The sequence below is a fragment of the Phycodurus eques genome, chromosome 7 (genome assembly GCF_024500275.1).
Source record: "Phycodurus eques isolate BA_2022a chromosome 7, UOR_Pequ_1.1, whole genome shotgun sequence".
NCBI lineage: Eukaryota > Metazoa > Chordata > Actinopteri > Syngnathiformes > Syngnathidae > Phycodurus > Phycodurus eques.
This window is the reverse complement of record NC_084531.1, coordinates 8650458-8669303: the sequence shown is the minus strand read 5'-3', so window position 1 is coordinate 8669303 and position 18846 is coordinate 8650458. Positions and strand designations below refer to the sequence as shown.

The 18846-nt window shown below is 43.6% G+C and overlaps 2 protein-coding genes across 8 annotated transcripts in view; both read right to left on the bottom strand.

The window, feature by feature from the left end:
* Nucleotides 1–16141, bottom strand: part of LOC133404946 (apoptotic chromatin condensation inducer in the nucleus-like) — a 29711-nt gene extending 13570 nt beyond the window's left edge. Inside the window, exons 1-9 of one of the 7 annotated variants that reach the window (XR_009768893.1) lie at nucleotides 15866–16141; nucleotides 14525–14644; nucleotides 12828–13045; nucleotides 10998–11211; nucleotides 9404–9648; nucleotides 8610–8849; nucleotides 7995–8193; nucleotides 4838–4909; nucleotides 4286–4629 (exon numbers count right to left, since the gene is read on the bottom strand). Coding sequence is in view for 2 of the 7 variants with exons in the window: in XM_061681485.1 (XP_061537469.1) it covers nucleotides 8066–8193; nucleotides 8610–8849; nucleotides 9404–9648; nucleotides 10998–11211; nucleotides 12828–13045; nucleotides 14525–14644; nucleotides 15866–16134 (1434 nt within the window). In the remaining 5 variants the exon portion in view is untranslated. Of the gene's footprint in view, nucleotides 1–478; nucleotides 1866–4283; nucleotides 4630–4837; nucleotides 4910–4930; nucleotides 8194–8609; nucleotides 8850–9403; nucleotides 9649–10997; nucleotides 11212–12827; nucleotides 13046–14524; nucleotides 14645–15865 lie in introns of those variants that run through there. The other 6 variants (XR_009768895.1, XR_009768897.1, XR_009768894.1 and 3 more) reach the window with 6 other exon arrangements.
* Nucleotides 16142–16961: 820 nt separating this feature from the next.
* opa3 (outer mitochondrial membrane lipid metabolism regulator OPA3) lies at nucleotides 16962–18722 on the bottom strand. The gene is made up of 2 exons (XM_061682073.1): nucleotides 18576–18722; nucleotides 16962–17757 (listed from the first exon to the last, which is right to left on the bottom strand). The coding sequence occupies exons 1-2, from the start codon at nucleotides 18715–18717 to the stop codon at nucleotides 17429–17431; spliced, it is 471 nt and encodes a 156-aa protein (XP_061538057.1). The 5' UTR covers nucleotides 18718–18722; the 3' UTR covers nucleotides 16962–17428.
* Between the last annotated feature and the right edge of the window lie 124 nt (nucleotides 18723–18846).

Sequence of the window (18846 nt, the reverse complement as noted above, 5' to 3'; positions counted from 1 at the left end):
ACCTGCGACTCTGATGAAGATAAGCAGTATAAAAAAAGATATTAGTTTTGATGCCCAATAATGTTTCCAGTGCCTTGAAAAAGTATTCATACTCCTTGAACTTTTTCACGTCACCACAACAAACTTAAATGTTTTTATCAAAATTTTCATGTGATCAACCAACACAAAGCAGCACATAATTCTAAACTGGAATGGAAATTATACATATAGTACTCAAAATGTCAAGAAAATAAAAATCTGAAAAATGTGGTGTGGATTTGTATTCAGCTCCCCTGTGACAATATTTCGTGGAGGCACTTTTCATTGCAATTACAGCGGCAAGTCTTTTGGAGCATGTACTTTAACTTGAGGCGAAATGACGACAAACCTTTTTCATCAGTCTCTTATCGGAAGGTGGCTACACTTTAGAAACTTTCAGTTCTAGACTTTCCAGAGGTTTCGTTCCGAACCCAGTCACACAAAACAATGATGCAAGTGGTAAATTTTATAGAACATTTAATAATAAAAAGGGGTTTCTACAGGATAAAACACAGACAAACACAAAACAAACAAGGTACATACGAACATTGGCAAAAGGAAGGGATTTGTGACGCGAGATTAGCAGAATGGGCGTGTAGTGAATGCATATAGCTGAGGATTCCTGTTCTCGTGACTTTAAACCCAAATATGCACTAATCTGTACTTTTAGTAGAACGCAATGTTGGACTTGCGTGTCTGGAACACGTTTGAGGCAGGCGAGTCAGGCTCACGAGTGTTCGGCCAGCCCGGTCCGCACCAGGAACAGGTGGATTCGACGGAAGGGAGGAAGAAAAAAAAAAAGGAGGGGAAGCAGGAGGCCAACAAGTTCCCAGGCAGGATGTCTCTCGGTGTCTCTGTTCGCAAGACGTTCCCTCGGACTGAGCTCGGGTCCCCAAACAGGGTAGCTCAGAGCGCTTGCAGGAGGCTGCAGCCGGGGATCATCCAATGTGCCCTTGCCATCTCGGGTGAGGTGGGCGTCCTGCCTGGGCCGGTCGTCGGCGAGTTGAGACCAAAGGAAAACTCCACTGGTCCCAGCTCCGGCCCCTTCTATGGCCGGAGCGGGACAAAAAGGGAGGGTTTACCCCCCCCCCCCCCCCTCCTTTTCTGCCACCTTCGCGTACACAGAGGGGCTGGGCTGCCTTTTGCTGTTATTTTTCCATTTTGTGGTTTAAAACCAGTGGAATAAAATCTTAATTATTGGATTTAAGATAAGACCATTACCTCACCCTGCATTGTTCCACGCTCATCCTCTTTCATACCTGTAATGAATGTCTCCAATGTTGTGTGGTGTGGAGAACATTACTATTTTCCATGTGACATTTGTGGTGTGGGGTGGAACATTTCATCTGGTTCGGTTAACAACATATTCGACGTTAGACATTCAAGTTTGCAGCAATACAGTCACTAGTGGCGTTCATGTAAAGTTCTTAAAATATTAACTCCCAGTCAAGTCACAGACTGTCTTATGAACCCATGTCTTTACTGTCGTTCCGTCGCCCGTGGGTGTCGCTGTTGCCTGTTCCAACTCCCAAATGGCGGGACTCAACAGGGTGGAGGCGCCTTTGTTGGCGCAATTCTTCGACTGGCGGGGAGTTAATTAACTTAGCGTCCGGGGGCGAACTCGGCATCCTTGGGTCTCCGCTTTGAAGCGCCAGGCAGCCGTGATTCACTTAGCGTCGGCATGGCAAAGCAAGTGTCTGTTTCTTGTTTTTGATGGTTTATGGCGGCTGATTCATTTAGAGTCTGCGTGACGTTGCGTCTCGCCAGCCTCTATCGTCTCCCTCTGCGGGTAGCAGCGGTAGTGCGACGCTGGGGTGTCGAGTGGCATCTTTTGCATGGCATGTCCACTACAACCACACACAGACAAGCAATATAACAATACTCTCTGGCTTATATTCTTCAAATTCTGTGAAAAACAAGTTATAATAACAATATTCGATCGTGCCTACTTTTCTTTTCTTTTTACTACACTCTACTGTTGCTGATTATTGTTCTGTTTGAGTACTATCACTTCCTCAAGCCTTTTGTAACACTCCATACTACAAATTAAGTACGTATGATTATTGCTGATATCGAATCGGACCGGTATCGGCTAAAATTCAAGGCTGCAATATTGGATCGGAAGTGAAAATGTTCGATCGGGACAGCCCTATAAGATACGAAAGATATGCCACCATCTACTATGTGCATGTTTTAATTAATTTACAAGACTACTGGCTCACTTATTACTAGCATTATTGTATGTAAACTCAAGTCCAACTGATCGCAAATATTTGCTGCTACTTTACAGTATTCTTCTGCTCCACTACATTTCAGAGGGAAATATTGTACATTCTACTTCACTAAATTTACATGACAGCTTTAGTTACTTTTCAGATCTAGATTTAACAGAATTGATAATACACTGTAACAAGCAATAAGATAATGATGTCAACCATGTTTTTTTTGTCACCATGCTAAATTCTCATAATGGTAATCTCATGTTAAGTGCATACTCATGATACTCACCTGCTCTAGTTCACAATACGCATGTACTTTTACTGCAGTACATTTACGACATTGGGCTCACAACTATTGTGTACGTTTACTGCATAACTTTATTAGTTTAAAGCAAACTACATTTAAGCCCACATTGGCCGTGTTATATAATCAGAATCAGAATCATCTTTATTTGCCAAGTATGTCCAAAACACACAAGGAATTTGTCTCCGGTAGTTGGAGCCGCCCTAGTACAACAGACAGTCAATTTACAAAACACTTTGGGGACATAAAGACATTGACAAAAAACAATTGTGCAAAAAGATGCAGAGTCCTCTAGCACTTAGAGCAGTTCGAATGACTAATATTGCAATAGTCCGGTGCAATGACCATTGTGCAAAGGGCGCTGAGACTTCAAGGAGTGTATGCGGTTTAAAGTGACGAGTTGCGCGATCATCTGGGACAATGTTGGTTGTGCAAATGTTACAGATACTCTTCAATCAGTGTGCAAATGGAGCAGATGCTACTCTGGCATGAGTGGCCAGTGTATGCAAATAGTGCAGCATGGCGAGACAACTACAGTGAGTGCACGAGTAATACATAATTGGCCCCACAGAAATGTGACAACGAACTCAAGTCAAAATATTGCCATCTTATTGTAATGGAATTATAGGTTAGGTGTTTAAGAAGTTGATCGCCAGAGGGAAGAAGCTGTTGGAATGTCTACTAGTTCTAGTTTGTGTTGATCGGTAGCGCCTACCTGAGGGAAGGAGCTGGAAGAGCTGGTGACCGGGGTGCAGACGGTCCGAGAGGATTTTGCACGCCCTTGTCTTAGTTCTGGCAGCGTGCAAGTCCTCAATGGTGGGTAGGGGGGTACCGACAATCCTTTCAGCAGTTTTGATTGTCCGTTGCAGTCGGAGTTTGTCCTTCTTTGTAGCAGCACCAAACCAGACTGTGATGGAAGAACACAGGACTGATTCGATGACCGCTGTGTAGAACTGTCTCAGCAGCTCCGGTGGCAGGCCGTGCTTTCTCAGAAGCCGCAGGAAGTACATCCTCCGCTGGGCCTTTTTGAGGACGGAGTTGATGTTGATCGTCCACTTCAGGTCCTGAGAGATTGTAATTCCCAGGAACTTGAAGGTCTCAAGGGTTGACACAAGGCAGCTGGACAACGTGAGGGGCAGCTGTGGCGAAGGATGCCTCCTGAAGTCCACGATCATCTCTACCGTCTTGAGCGTGTTCAGCTCCAGGTTCTGTCGGCCGCACCACAGCTCCAGCCGCTCCGCTTCCTGTCGATATGCAGACTCATCACCGTCCTTGATGAGGCCGATGACAGTGGTGTCATCTGCAAACTTCAGGAGCTTGACAGTCTGGTTCGCTGAGGTGCAGTCGTTCGTGTAGAGAGAGAAGAGCAGCGGAGAGAGGACACAACCTTGGGGCGCCCCAGTGCTGATGCTGCGTGTGGATGAGGTGGCCTCCCCCAGCCTGACCTGCTGTGTCCTTCCCGTCAGAAAGCTGTAAATCCACTGGCAGATGGCAGGTGAGACGCTGAGCTGGAGAAGCTTGGATGAAAGGAGTTCAGGGATGATGGTGTTGAACGCTGAGCTGAAGTCCACGAACAGGATCCTCGCGTAGGTCCCTGCACTGTCGAGGTGTTCTAGGATGAAGTGCAGTCCCATGTTGACTGCATCATCTGCAGACCTGTTCGCTTGGTAGGCAAACTCCAGGGGGTCCAGCAGGGGACCTGTGACACTCTTGAGGTGGTCCAGCACGAGACGTTCAAAGGACTTCATGACCACAGATGTCAAAGCGACAGGCCTGTAGTCATTCAGACCAGAGATTGCAGGTTTCTTGGGGACTGGAATGATGGTGGAGCGTTTGAAACAGGATGGAACTTCGCACATTTCCAAAGATCTGTTGAAGATCTGAGTGAAGACTGGAGCGAGCTGGTCCGCGCAGACTTTGAGGCAGGATGGGGACACATGGTCCGGGCCTGCCGCTTTGTTCATCTTCTGTTGTTTGAAGATGCGTCTCACATCCTGTTCATGGATGGTTAACGCAGAAGTCAGAGGTGTGGTTGTGGTCGCGGGTGCGGCCGGGTGGGTGTGTGGAGTGAAACTGTCCTTTTCAAATCTGCAATAGAAGGTATTCAAGTTGTTGGCTAGTGTGCTATTGTTCTCATCTTGGGGGGATTGTCGCTTGTAATTAGTCAGCGATTGGAATGTATGTAAAACAAATGTGAAATGAAAATAAAATTCTGGATTTCAGCCACGACAGAGCTCCAGGAAGCACAAATAAATGATCGGTCACTAATACACTAATAAAACCCCATTAATCTCACCTTAATAGGATACTCTCTCTACATGATATGCCACTCATCTCTGGCCGCGAAGACCCACTCTGACATGTCATCCTTTTAGAAAACAAAATAGAATAAAGAATGGAGGAGTCAATGCATCCATCAACTACCTGTAATTAGCACACATCAGTTTTGTGTTAGCTTGTTAGCTAACATCTAAGAAATGTTTACCAACACAGGGCACCAGCAGACATATTCAAACCCCAAAAAGTTAATTGCTTCAAAGTATGAATACATTTTGATTATATATTTTATTTAGTTGTTAATTGTTGTACTATAACTGCAATAATATAAAGCAGGAGATTGCTATGCTCTTCGTGCCAAAAATGAGGGCAAAAGACTTGTGCACCTTGATATCATACCAGCAAAAAAAGTGCAAGATAGTTAGCCTAAGTAGGAAATGCTGATTATCAATACAGGTGATCAGCACAGAAACTACCGTATTTGAAAGTATAATGGGACAGATCACATACCTTGCACATCAAAATATGGAGGTATCAAAATGGGTGTTTTTTTTTTTTGTCCCCAATGTGCAGGTGCCTGGTGACCGACGTCCAAATCAGACATGCCCAAAGTCCGGCCCGTGTTCATATTTCCACTGGCCGGAGCCTCTGTCATAAAATCAATAATATGTGGCCCGGCAGTACAAAATACACACGCAATTTTATATTTCACCACAGGATGGCAGTAAACTTGTGACCGAACTGTTGCGGGGCCGTTTTGCGTATATGTTTTTTGCCCATTTCTAAAATGGCAACTGGAAGTAAGAAAAGGAAAGTTGATAGCAAGGGCCGCCGTTTCCAGGACAAATGGAAGTCTGAATATTTTTTCACTGAATTTAGAAACTGCATCTGCCTAATTTGCCAAGAGACTGTGGCTGTGTTCAAGGAGTTCAATATAGAGAGGCACTACCAGACGAAACATGCTAATTATGACAAGCTAACTGCGAACGAACGCAGTGACAAATTGAAGCAACTGGAAGCTGGTTCAACGGCACAGCAACACTTTTTCACAAGAGCCAATGAGTCGAATGAAAATGCAACAAAGGCAAGCTATGAGGTGGCAATGCTGATTGCCAAGCACTGCAAACCTTTTACTGAGGGTGAATTTATTAAAGACGGTGTGATGAAAATGGTGGAGAACATTGGTCCTGAGAAAAAGCAACAGTTCGCCAATGTTTGCCTGGCTCGTAGCACTGTGTCACGAAGGATCAAAGAAGTTTCTTCTGATATTAAGAGACAGTTGGACGCAAAAGGAGTGGAGTTTGAATTTTCTTCGTTAACCTGTGACGGAAGCACGGATGCATCCAACACCGCTCAGTTACTGATTGTTTTGAGAGGAGTGGACAGTGAAATGAATATGCGTGAAGAGCTACTTGACCTCCAGAGCCTTAAGGACCAAACAAGAGGGAAATATTTATTTGCTTCTGTTTGTTCCGCCGTAGATGACATAAAATTACAGTGGAATAAAATCACGGGGATTATTAAGGATGGCGCACCTGCCATGGTTGGCGAGCACAGTGGATTATCAACCCTAGTGTGTAACAAAGTAAGCGAAGGAGGAGGTAAAGCTATAAAACTCCATTGTATTATTCACCAACAAGTTCTATGTGCCAAACATCTGAAATATGTTCATGTTATGAAACCGGTGATAAAGGCTATTAATTATATTCGCTCCAAAGCCCTGTGCCACCGCCAGTTTCAACAATTTCTACTGGATATCCACGCTGAATACGGAGATGTTGTGTATCACACCGATGTAAGATGGCTCAGTCGGGGGTCTGCACTGCAGCGTTTCTACTCACTCAAAGAGGAAATTGGACAATTCTTGGCAAACAAGGGACAAATGATGCCAGAACTAACCGATCCTGTTTGGCTGTCTGATTTTGGATTTTTAGTTGCCATAACCCGACATCTGAACGCCCTGAACACGAGCCTTCAGGGGCAAAATCAATTGATAAGCCAACTGTATTCACATATTAAAGCCTTTCGGACCCAGCTGCTACTTTTCCAAACCCACTTGTCACAAACGCAGCCCAATACCACACATTTCCAATCTCTGCAAGAAATAATGACGTGTTTTCCAGCACACAATATTAGTGCACAAATGAGGAGGTATGCCGCAAACATCTCATCTCTGACTGAGGAGTTTCAACAACGTTTCAGGGATTTTGCAACTATTGAAAAGGAGATCACGCTTTTTTTCTTCTCCCGTTTCCGTGGATCTCAGTGACGTTCCAGCCCACCTGCAGTTGGAGCTCATTGAGCTGCAGTGTGACACGGAGTGTCGCAGCCGGTACCAACAACTCCCTCTTGTCAACTTTTACCAGCAGCTGGATAAAGACAGGTTCCAAGGGATTCGTACATTTGCTAAGAAAATGTTGAGCTTGTTTGGCTCGACATACTTGTGCGAGAAGACATTCTCAGTCATGAACATGAATAAGAACCGCGTGAGGACAAGACGAAGTGACTCCCACCTGCGTGACATCTTGCGCATTAAAACCACCGCTTTTGAGCCAGACCTGCCCCATTTACTGCAGTCGAGATCTCAGTATCACCCTTCACATTAATGCAAACATGTTGTTTGTTGATTCTGATGAATAAAGTTTGAGTTTGAGTCAAATTCCATAAAAATACTTTATTTTGCATTTAATTAATTTTTATTTTAACCTTCATTTATCCAGGTCAGGCAGTTATCAGATCTACATAGCAGCAGACAGCATAGTAAAACAAAGTAAAATACAAATAAATACAAAAAAGCATTCCCCTCGTCGGTAGCGTGTAAAATTAATGCTGGCCCGTATGACAATTTTTTTACGTCAATGTGGCCCGAGCCAAAAATTCTGGGCACTCCTGGTCTAAATGAACCAATGAGGTTTGGCCCACCAAATCCTTCTCAAATGAGCTCTCTTTCTATTGGTCAAAATGGTCCTGGGTTGCACCCTGCCCCCCCCTCTCTCTCTCTCACACACACACACACTTCTGCCATCTCTCCATCTGAAACGTAGCCTCCCACCCCCACAATTAATTGTGGCTTCACAGTAACACCATTTTTTTTTATGAGTCTCTACTGGCTGAAAGAACTAGCTACCGAACCTCCTTTCCTTACATTCACTTTTGGACAATTCATGAATGAATACCTCTTCTTCTGTCTGTGCTCATAGTAATCGTAGCCCCCGTTCTCCTTGTGTGGTCGCTTTCGGCCACGGTGTCAGCTTCTCTGGGACTCCACCTTCACTTGCACCTGCACGGCCAGACTGCAGCCATCTTGTTCACATTTCGGTTCTGCCCCGCCTACTGGCACAGGGGTGTCCTCGATTTTGATCCCCTCTTTAAATTCTGTGATGTAGGACGATGATCGTCAGTGGTCGGCCTGTGCCCTAACAGAGGCTTCATCTCAAATAAATACATTATTCACCCGCACATTCACTTATTCAAAGAATATTCTGTGGAACCTAACCTCAGCTATTCACTAAACAATGCTTCTGTGGAATCAAATTCATCCTCGCATGTCGGGATAGTCGTAAACTGATGGCCCTGTGTAAATCAAGCAGAAACTAATTGGTTTTCAATATGCTCAGTGTTTGATTAATAACTACACTTCACTTTTCATCTATGCTACTTTTAATTACATTTTTATGGCATCTGAGCATTTCTTGACAAGCCCAAAAAAGATCAAACATAACTGAATAGTCTTTGCGCAACTTTATATTGAATACAAAGTAGGGTGTGCCTTGAATTTAACTTGTACGCACCTTGTTTGATGTCAACATGTTCCTTCTCGTCCGGTTCAAGTTTGACGATTATCTCAGCGATGGCTGACGTTTTGGGAAGGTCGGCATCGGCACGTCGGCTTTCACCAGTGTCTGACGGCGGCTGACACTTCTGCGGCTTGCATTCGGCCTCTGGCTCTGCCTCCTCTTCCTTGTCGCAGCCACCCAAATCTCTGCCTTTGTCCTTCTCTAGCAGGGCATTGCTGTTGCCGCCAGCTGCCTCTGTGAATGCACACAGAAGAAAATATACATTGCTACCTGTTCACAGTAATTTTTACATTACATATATTTATTGGATCAGTACGGCTATGAGGTGGATTTATTTTTATTTTTTTTAGATCAGTGATTCTCACTCACTGTTATCTAATTTTTCTTCAGCTTCTTTGTGGTGAATTGCTTGTTAATAAACCTGCATTTTTTGCACTTATATGGCTGTATAGGACTACATTACATTTCCCAGTATATTTTATGAAGGTTTTACAGACTATTTGAATTCGTATTTACTCTCACAAATAATTACCATACTTCAAAGAAGAGAAGCCTTTGGAGGTGTATGTGCAAATATTGGTGAAAAAGCATGACTGTATTCATATGTGGATATTTTTGGGTTTGCTTGTTTGTTCATGTCAAAGAGAACATTTAATTTTATTTGTTGACATTGACATGCTAGGTTTCCCTTTTAAATGAAAGATTGTAATTATTGGCACATGCTGAATATGCAATATATGACTATGTTCTTTTAAAGAAACTCCAGAAAGTGTAAATCCGTGGTTTACCTTGCTGGTTTTGCTTTTTGTCCCCATCGTCACCCTCTCCTCTGTAGTCGCCCTGTTCCTTGTCCCCTCGGCCCAGTGACTCAGCCCGGGCTTCCTCCTCCAGCGCAGCAAAGAGCCTCTCCACCAGGTCTGGCTTCAGGTCACTGGCGTCCAGGCTGCGGTGCTGGAGCTCTTCCTCAAGCTTGTTTATGCTCCGTTTCTTCAAGTCATCTGGTTTACATGTGCGAGCGTCCTTGGCACAAACACTAGAAAGAAAGAGCGTGGGGATGAGACCTTGGATAGGTTACAATGCTGAGTGAAAGAGTGAGTGTTAAATAACTAAAGAAACAAACAAACAGTTCTATTTGTTATAGACTGTCAGAATGACCTAACAGTAGTTCAGAAGAACCTCAATCTAACAGACCCCGATTTAACGGCTATCTGATGTTACAGACAGGAAAATGATGTCCAAACCTAGTGTGCGGTCCAGAATTAACTTTTTCACTCACCGGCAGTGATGCTGGTAATAAAAAAATGTAGTCCGCTGATGACACAAGTAATCTAACGCGTTACATTTTATATTAGAGTAGTGGGATTACAGTTACTTATAGATAAGGGGGGAGGGGGAGGGAGGGAGAGAGAGAGAGAGATATAGATAGATAGAATAAGTCAGACCCCTATGGAAATTGGGCATTTTTCATCCCTGTAATTACAATAGACGGAAAGTTGGTCAAAGAACTACAAACTTAGTGAGGATAAAATGTGACACTATCAAACCATTGTCTCCAGTTATCTCTGCGAGACTAGTTCTTTTCAATATTAAGTCACTGGGAAATAAATCAATAGCTCTTTTCAATATCAGGTCACTGGGTAATAAATCAATGTTGATGAATGACATCATTACAATCTAGACTTGTTGCTACTAAATGAAACGTGGTTAACAGAAAGTAGCTGTGATAAAATTTTAAATGAGATACGACCAGCAAATTTTTATTTCATGACCAAGTGTCGAATAAGAAAAAAGTTTATTGTTTTAATAATTTATAGATCTCCAAGATGCGGCACGGTGACACAAAAACACAAGCACTTCAACTGCCACCACGATAGCTCCGCAGTGTTGTTTTGTTTACATTACATGAGTGGAACGGAGTCGTGGATCTCTTTAACGTGATACATGCATCGCACTCGATAACGTGTTCAACTTCAGGTGATTTTACATGGATAAGCCCATCTTTGTCATAACATCTTTTAAACATGTTTTGCAGACTATGGTTGTTTACAAATGATAGATGTGCCCTTTTTGGGACTATTTATGGCTCGCTGATCACGAGCATCTTCCCCATGTTGGCGGATGTCTCGCGGAGCAGCGATATATATATAAAAATCGATCATTCCCTTTTTCTATCGAGTATTAATAAAATATTGATCGAATCGAGCTTCTCGATATATCGCCCAGCAGCATTCAACCAGCACACCACTATTACCCCCTCGATGCACCGATGTATGAAGAGAAGATAAAATTAGCCATGTGCTCGCGGTTCAGTATCTACTGGATGAAAGAATTGTCCATCCTACTTCGTCTTCATAAATTCACTTTTGGACAATGAATGAATACCTCTTCTTCTGGCTCTGCTCATTGTAGTAGTAGGCCCTGTTCTCCTCATGCGGTCGCTTTCGGCCGGAACGTCCGCTTCTCTCTGACTCAACCTTCACCTCCGCAGCCAGACTGCCGGCATCTTGTCTGCGTTTGCGCTGTGCCCTGCAGGCCTCCCGGCCAGCGTCGTCGACCTGCACAGGGGTGTCCTTGATTTGGATCTCCTCTTTAATTTCTGCCATGAAGGACAATAAACGTCACTGTGCCTAAACAAAGGCTCCACCTGAAATAAACACTAATCCCCCGCATATTCATGGTTCACTATTCAAAAATTGATTGACAGATTGATGTTTTTCTGTGAAACCTATCCTCAGCTGTTTATTGAAAAATGCCTCGGTGCAATCTAGTTGATTATGTGCTGTTCGTAACCTCGAAACCTCATGTTGGGACCATCGTAAACTGAGGACCTCTGTTTAATTCAACCACAAACTGGTTGCCTTCCAAAAAGCTCAGTGTTGGATTAATAACTACACTTCACTTTTCAGCTATGCTTCTTATAATTACAACAACTCCTCGTTCCCTTGTTAACGCTTGTGTCTCCTCGTTCCCAGTGTTCCTGACCCACGTAATTCCTGCCAGCCGCCTGTTCTGTCCACTGACTGCCACCCGTCCAAGTTGCCGCCTGCCAACACATCCAGGACTCCATAACCTTTGCTCAATAAACTTTTCGTCATTTTACATCAGCCTCCGCCTGCTCTTGGGTCCAGCTACTTCCTACACGTGACATACTTTTTGTTTTTGTTTTTTTTTAATTCAGATTGAAGATCTCTGGTAAACTTTTTACATGTTAATTGATCCATTCAGACCAGTTGTATACATGTGCACTACATTTAATCAGCTGTGTGACATGCGCACATCAGACACCCACTTGATATAAACAAGTTACAAGTAGTTAAAAACAAGATTGCCGTCACATACACCATAGTCACCATATTTACGTGCGTAAACGATGGCTTGTTTATTACGAAGGTGACAACTTCACAAGTACAGTATAACGCAACAATAATGTTACTTCATACAGGGTGCTTGTAAGTTGTGCTTATTGTTAGTCATTGTGTGACATATGGTCACAGAGGAATAAGCGTAAAATGCATCATGTACCCAAACAAAGGAGTTTTGGTGAAGTCAGAAGAAGGAAATATTTGTTTTCTCTCAAGGTTTCTTCATTTTAGTTTGAACAAATTTAACACTTCCAAGACTTGTAGTAGTATAGGGCTGTCACGATAATCCTATAAATATATGGGGTCGACAATACTCTCATGTATCGAGGAAAACATAGCATTCGAAAAATGTGTTATCGTGACAGGCCTAGGGGAGTGGCCGAGCCCCATCAGATTTTGAGTGGAAATAGATGATGAGATGAGAAGAATGATTGATCATTTCTTTGTGAAGAATCTTAAGGCCTGATTTGCACGAAAGTCCTAACCAGCACTCCAAGCACCAACACTTTTCAGTAAGTTACCCATCTTGTAGAATTGTGCTTCAAATAAAGAACTTTATGTTGACCAGATTGTTAGTCAATGTTGCCTAAAAGATAGGCGGCTATCTTTTTTTTCTTTTTAAAGAGTATAGCTGTAAAACTGCGGTGTTGAATGCGAAAATTTGGGTGCACCTAAGTTTTGTGCTGGTGCACACAAGAAATAAAAAAAGTTAGGCGTACCAGTGCAACAGTTAGTCTTGAGCCCTGGTGTTCCCTTTCAAGTGAAAGACTAATTATTTCCACACGCTGGATAAGCAACATATGACTATGTTATTTTAAAGAAAATCTGAAATGTATAAATTCATTGTTACCTTGTTGTTCTTGCCTCTCGTCAACCTGCTCCTTGTCCCCTCGGCTGGAGGTCTTGGCCCGGGCTTCCTCCTCCAGCGCAGCCAAAAGCCGCTCCACCAGGTCCAGCTTCAGGCCACTGGCGTCAAGGCCGCGGTGCTCAAGTTTATCCTTAAGCTCGGTTATTCTCAGTTTCTTCAAGTCGTCTGGCTTGTAGGTGCGACCGTCTTTACCAAAAACACTACAAACAAAAGGCGCGGAGACCTTGGATAGTTTGAGTTAAAAAGGGAGTTTTCAATTTTCAAATCAATCACTTTTAGTTAGATTTGTTAAAATTATCACTCAGTATGACTTGACACTCGCACATGAGTAAAATGGAATGTTACAGAATCAGCCCTCTGACCCCATTTTGACTCCTCTCATAGAACCCCTTTTCCATTGTATCGGTTCTGCCCCCAACCAGCCTGGATCCTGCCATGTGTGGTCGCTTTTCCATTACACTTTTTTGAGGCCAGGCGGTGACAATGGCACCGTTCCTCAGAACCTCCTCCGACCTGGTTCTAAAACACAGGCCGAGGAGGGCAGTGACGTCACTGTCATCTGATTGCCCGACAGATGTAGGCGGTGACGTCACTACCATTTGACTGGCTTGTGGATGTTTGTGCTTCGGAGCACAGTTTTCGTTCCACTGAAAAAAAATGATCCTGCCCCAAGCCCTCCCAGTTTTGACTGGTGCCCGTTGTAATGGAAAAGCAACGGCGGCTAGGCCATGGGAGCCTCCATGATGCTGGGGTCCTGAGACTGTCCACACTGTGGAAGTTGGCATCATAAGACAACTTATTTATTTCACACACCTGACAAATACTTTAGGTGGTGTAACGGCTGGCTACTACATTCTGGGAGACCAACGGTTTAGTCGAGGATAGGTGTTTGTGGAAAACCCTTTTGGACGACTAAATGGAAGGTGGCGGTGTTTCCTGAAAAGAAAATGACTGTGCCACCGACCTGGTAAAGTCACTGGCTGTTACCTGACGCCCTCTGCACCATCCCACATTGTCTCGTCATACGAGACAATGTGGGATGTCCCCGCATCAGCTGACCCGGTGGCATAGGAGCGAGGTTGCATTAGTTTTGTAATAGTTAAAGTCAACCACAGAACAAAAGCTGCTTTAGATGCCATGATTGTAAAACTGACAAGTTCTTTGTTTCATTTTTTTTTTTTATTCAGTGGATGAAACCCACGCTCAGAAGCGCAAACATTCATTGGCCAATCAATTGGCAGTGATGTCACCGAGTTTAAAGCAACATCATCACCTGTCGGCCAATCAGATGACAGTGATATCACGGCCCTCCTCGGCCTGTGTTTGGGAACCAAGTCGGAGGAGGTTCTGAGGAACGGTGCCATTGTCACTGCCCAGCCTAGAAGTCATGTAATGGAAAAGTGACCACGTAGGGCGGAACTAAGTTGGTTGGGTGAAGAACCGGTACAATGGAAAAGGGGCTAACATAACTGGGCTAGTTGGGGGTAGAACTGGTACAATGGAAAAGGGGCTAATGTTTGTGGGTGTTTTGTGATTAGCAATAAACAATTGGTCTGCAGAAGACCATGTCGAAATGTCACATGGATGTTTTACAACACGAGAGTTATGCAGCTACTAGTTCAAGATGTATGTTGGTCTTGAGCTTCCTACACTCACACAGACAAAAAAACAGTCTGTACCTTTGGGATTCCGAGCAATTGCGGAAAAGTGATAGGGGAGGAGGAGGAGGTGGTTGGATGCGTCGTCTGCCGGTCTTCGTGGGGGTTGACGACGATGGCTGCTTTGTGCACTTTTCGTAACTGTATTGAAAATTATTTAAGTTGTAAAATTGTAAACACACATGACAGACAGTCAGTAACACACCTACTGTTCAAGCTAACCAAGTTAGCCACTTGAAAACTCCGGCGTTCAAGATATGGCTAGTGAATAGTAACCTTGGGCCGCAGACTTTGACTGCATTTGCGAATGGATGACCGTATGTTGTCAGTGTTATCGATTAACTAATTACACATAACAAGATTACATAATTTAATTACAAAATGTATGTAATTGCAATCCATTATATTACTGGGAGAAAATGAAATTAGTTGCTTTTGGATATTTCAATGTATACAATTTAAGTATATTCGAAAAGTAGCTGTAAAAGCACTTTTTTTTTTTTAAATATATCACTTCCTTCTCAAGCCAACGCTTGTGACTCTCCCTGGTCATGCAATTATCTGCTGTGGTCTCAAACGTGACATACTTTTCCAAATATGACCTTGAAGTGCCATCTTGTGGTTCAATCTATTAGTTTGTCTGAGTTTTTGAAAAGGTTGGGCTTACAGTTACAATTTTGAACAGATAAAAAAACACTGAACAGTTTCATCTTTATAATTATGAACTTTTTTATGGAACATTCACTCATCTGGTTTGTCATATGAAGCGAAATTGTCTAAGTCAGTATTCAACTGTTGTCACCCTAGGACCCGCATTTTCCTGTTCCTGTTTCCAGCACATTTGTTGACATTGCCCCCACCAATCTTGTGGTGATATCACAACATTACAAACATTTCAGTGAAAATAAAATGGCAGCAATATCTACAAAAGACTTCTGCAGCTGTGTATATATATATTATACACATACATAACACACTTATATATACACGCGCACACACTTAAAGTATTCTGGGTAATGTAGTCTTATCGCAGAGGTGGCCAAACTGATGCCGTTTTGGTAATTCAATGCTTATGTTCTGCTACAGAAATGCAAAATAATGTTATTTCGGCCGGCTAATTTGTATCTTAGCATATTCATTATCACAGCTGGATAGGTGAAGAGCTCATGTTCAACAATCACCGATGGATTCACGAACGCAAACCTTGTTTTTTTTTAACGTAGTACTTTGCTTTGAAAACATCATGGGGGAAACGGTGTACCAGGCTACTAACACTACAATATATTTACACGAATATAAAATACTAAATCCGGTACATGTAACAGCAACACATCCCACCCAAAACCTTACAACGTTACTTACTGATCCAACAGCTGCAAGGCGACGTCCTTGTCTGCCCTCAGCCCAAGTTGTTTCTTCAGGGTTCTCCACCGAGGAAAAGCGACGCCAAGAAAAATCCGTGTTCGTCTATTACGTCGCTCCCTGTCCTTCTTCGCTAATAACCCTTCAGCCGTTCGACGAGTAGGCTTTTTCTTTGTGGTAGGAACCACTTCTGAACCGGGACTAGGACGCGTTTCGGGTGTCTGCTCCGCCATGCTACTTCCATTGCTCGCTCTCCCGCAATTGCTCATTTGGACTTGTCCGATTGCGCGCTGTCAGTGTGGCTCTGCCCACAGATATGACTAGATCGATCAGACCCGCCCATTTTGAACTAAGCGCCTACGGTGACGCTAAGCTAGGGAGGTCAAAGTCGCCAAAGGAGTTCATGTGTGGAAGGCAAGAAGAGCAAGGATGCCGCCACATTGTGGTGCATATGGTTGCACACAACGCTGTAAAATATAAAAAGTTCAAAAACATATATATATATATATATATATATGTTTTTGAACTTTTTATATTGCTTTTATGTAATTATAGCACACGTTTTTACGTTAATAAATAAGTAAATCTCGTGAAAATAGGTTGAGAATTGAGCAAATTACGACTCAATTTCAACGTCCATGCATTGGCTTTGATGGGAGCGTCGACCTTTCCAACATGGCCGCCACGTGGATACGTCATTTCGCCGGGCTGATATAGGGCGCTGACGTATCGCGTCATATTATTACTATTATTAATAATAATGATTATTATTCTCCCCATGCCTGCGTGAGGTACTCCAGTTTCCTCCCACATCCCCAAAAACATGCATGGTAGGTTGGTTGAAGACTTGAAATTGCCCATAGGTGTGAATGTGAGTGCGAATGGTTGTTTGTTTAATTGTCCCCTGCGATTGTCTAGCGACCAGTTCAATTATTTATGCTCTCTCCTTCAAAGTCAGTTGGGATAGGCTGAGGTTTACCCATGACCCTGAGGACAGGTGCAATAGAAAATGTGAATATTTTTTATTTTAAAAATGTTTTAAGGCACATTAATGACAATTAGGTATGCAACTATTTTTTTTTAATTTCCAGAGCAATTTGTACAAACTCACTATTAATTCCTTTATCGTCTTTATTTTACACCATCATTCATTCAGCTCCACATAAACCAGCAAAGTGATTCACAGTGATTTTGACTGAGCTTTTTTCTATTGAGAGGGATGTTCATCATTAACAACACCTCTCCCAAGTCATCAAAATAAAAAACGTCACTGTTATCAGATATATTAATTTATGAATGTCGATGCAATTCTCCACACAGTCATTTGACTTTGTAATGAGCATGCAACGTCCACCACAGAAAATAGACTATGAATATCATAGTAATCCCCTTTTTTTTTGCACACAGTTGCTCCGAACACGAGCTAATGACAACTCGCAGCTCCCTGATGTTATGTCCACTTATTCCTCCTTGCGGGGTGGCAATATGTGAAGTGGCAGCTTCAGGCTTTTCATGTGGCAATCATGTGTTCTCATGTCCCTTCGCGTACCACCTTTACAAAAATCACTTTTTGGTTGGCGTGGGAAAGGAGACCAGCTGCCTGTTCACCTCTCTCAGCTGAGCGCTTAGCGTCTCTGTAGTGAAAGTGAGCTCGGCTACTTGAGTCTGTAGGCTGGTGAGCGTCTGGTTGAACTCGTCCTCCTTGCGACGCGAGTTAGCCGCCTGCCTGGTATACTCCAGCACCATGCACCCCCCGCCCACAAGGAAGACCAGCGTCTCGCCCAGCAGCTCTGCGCCCAGCTCTGCCGCCGCATCCTCGTTCAGTGGTTTAATGCTGGCCCCACGGAAGCCCATGATCCGCATCTTGGTTCTCATCTCGATCCAGTGGTACACTGCAGTGATTTAAAGAACATGCGCGTGTCAGTGAAGCCGCAATAAGAGCAGATGTTTCCTAGTATACTGAGAACCAGTTCAACTTGTGGTAGTATTACCCTGGCAGGAGACGATCAGTCTCTGTAGCTCAATTTCATTTTGGATTACCATTACACTTTAGAAACAAATAGAACAGAGACGAGATGGGCTTTTTTTAAATGAGTTGACTGAGGTATTTTGAAGAAGAAATGTACACATACATCAACAAGTTTATGGCTGCCATTGCCTGTCGTTTAAACTGGAAGCTGTTTTAAGATAACAGAGAATATACAGTATGCATATTTCATTGTAATGTACAATGCTAAACAGAAAATAGCGAGTGCCATATTCCGATATACTTAAATAGGTCGTCACAACACGGACAAATCGTGTATCATTGTTATTATTAAAATTTAATAATAATTGTTTGATTATCTGTGCCCTGCGATTGGCTGTCGAACCCCACTTCTCGCCCGAAGATAGCTGGGATAGCCTCCAGCACGCCCGCGACCCTAGTGAGGATAAGCGGTACAGAAAATGGATGGATGGATGGATATTTACTAGGGTTAGTGGGGAAAGTTTCCCTGTGCTGCTAACGCTAGCGTTCAATGACAATCAAAACCCGCCCACTCTGACTGCTCTTGTCTTACTATTGGTCAGCCAAGGGAATTCACGACGTCTATTGGATACCATGTTTTAGCAAATGCTATCCCATTGGTCATCGGCGAATCTTAGGTCCGAGGATGGCTGAGACTGGCGTTTAGCGGTCACTGGACGCCCTTAAAAGCCGGTTACTCACGCTGTGCCGGCGGCAAACAGATGTAATTCTTGAAAAACTCGCTCCTCCGGGCCCCAGCTTTTATTCGGTTGGCGACGGGCTTGCTCATCTGTTTCACTCCGAGGTAGAGGAGCTTGGCGATTGGGAAGGCGCCGACGACCATCTTGGGGCGGAAGTGCGTTCACCTCCCAGAGCGGGGCATGCAGCAGACGAGATTCACGTGGTTACCCCGGCGACCAATGAGACGTCGCGCTGGCACGTCGCTAACGCCATTATGACAAATGCAGACTGG

Bases quoted from the DNA above. Each gene is read 5' to 3' on its own strand.
- opa3 (XM_061682073.1), bottom strand. From the start codon at position 18,717: ATGGTCGTCGGCGCCTTCCCAATCGCCAAGCTCCTCTACCTCGGAGTG. The intron at 17,758-18,575 runs GTGAGTAACCGG...AAATCACTGCAG, and splicing joins CTGTTTGCCGCCGGCACAGC to TGTACCACTGGATCGAGATG.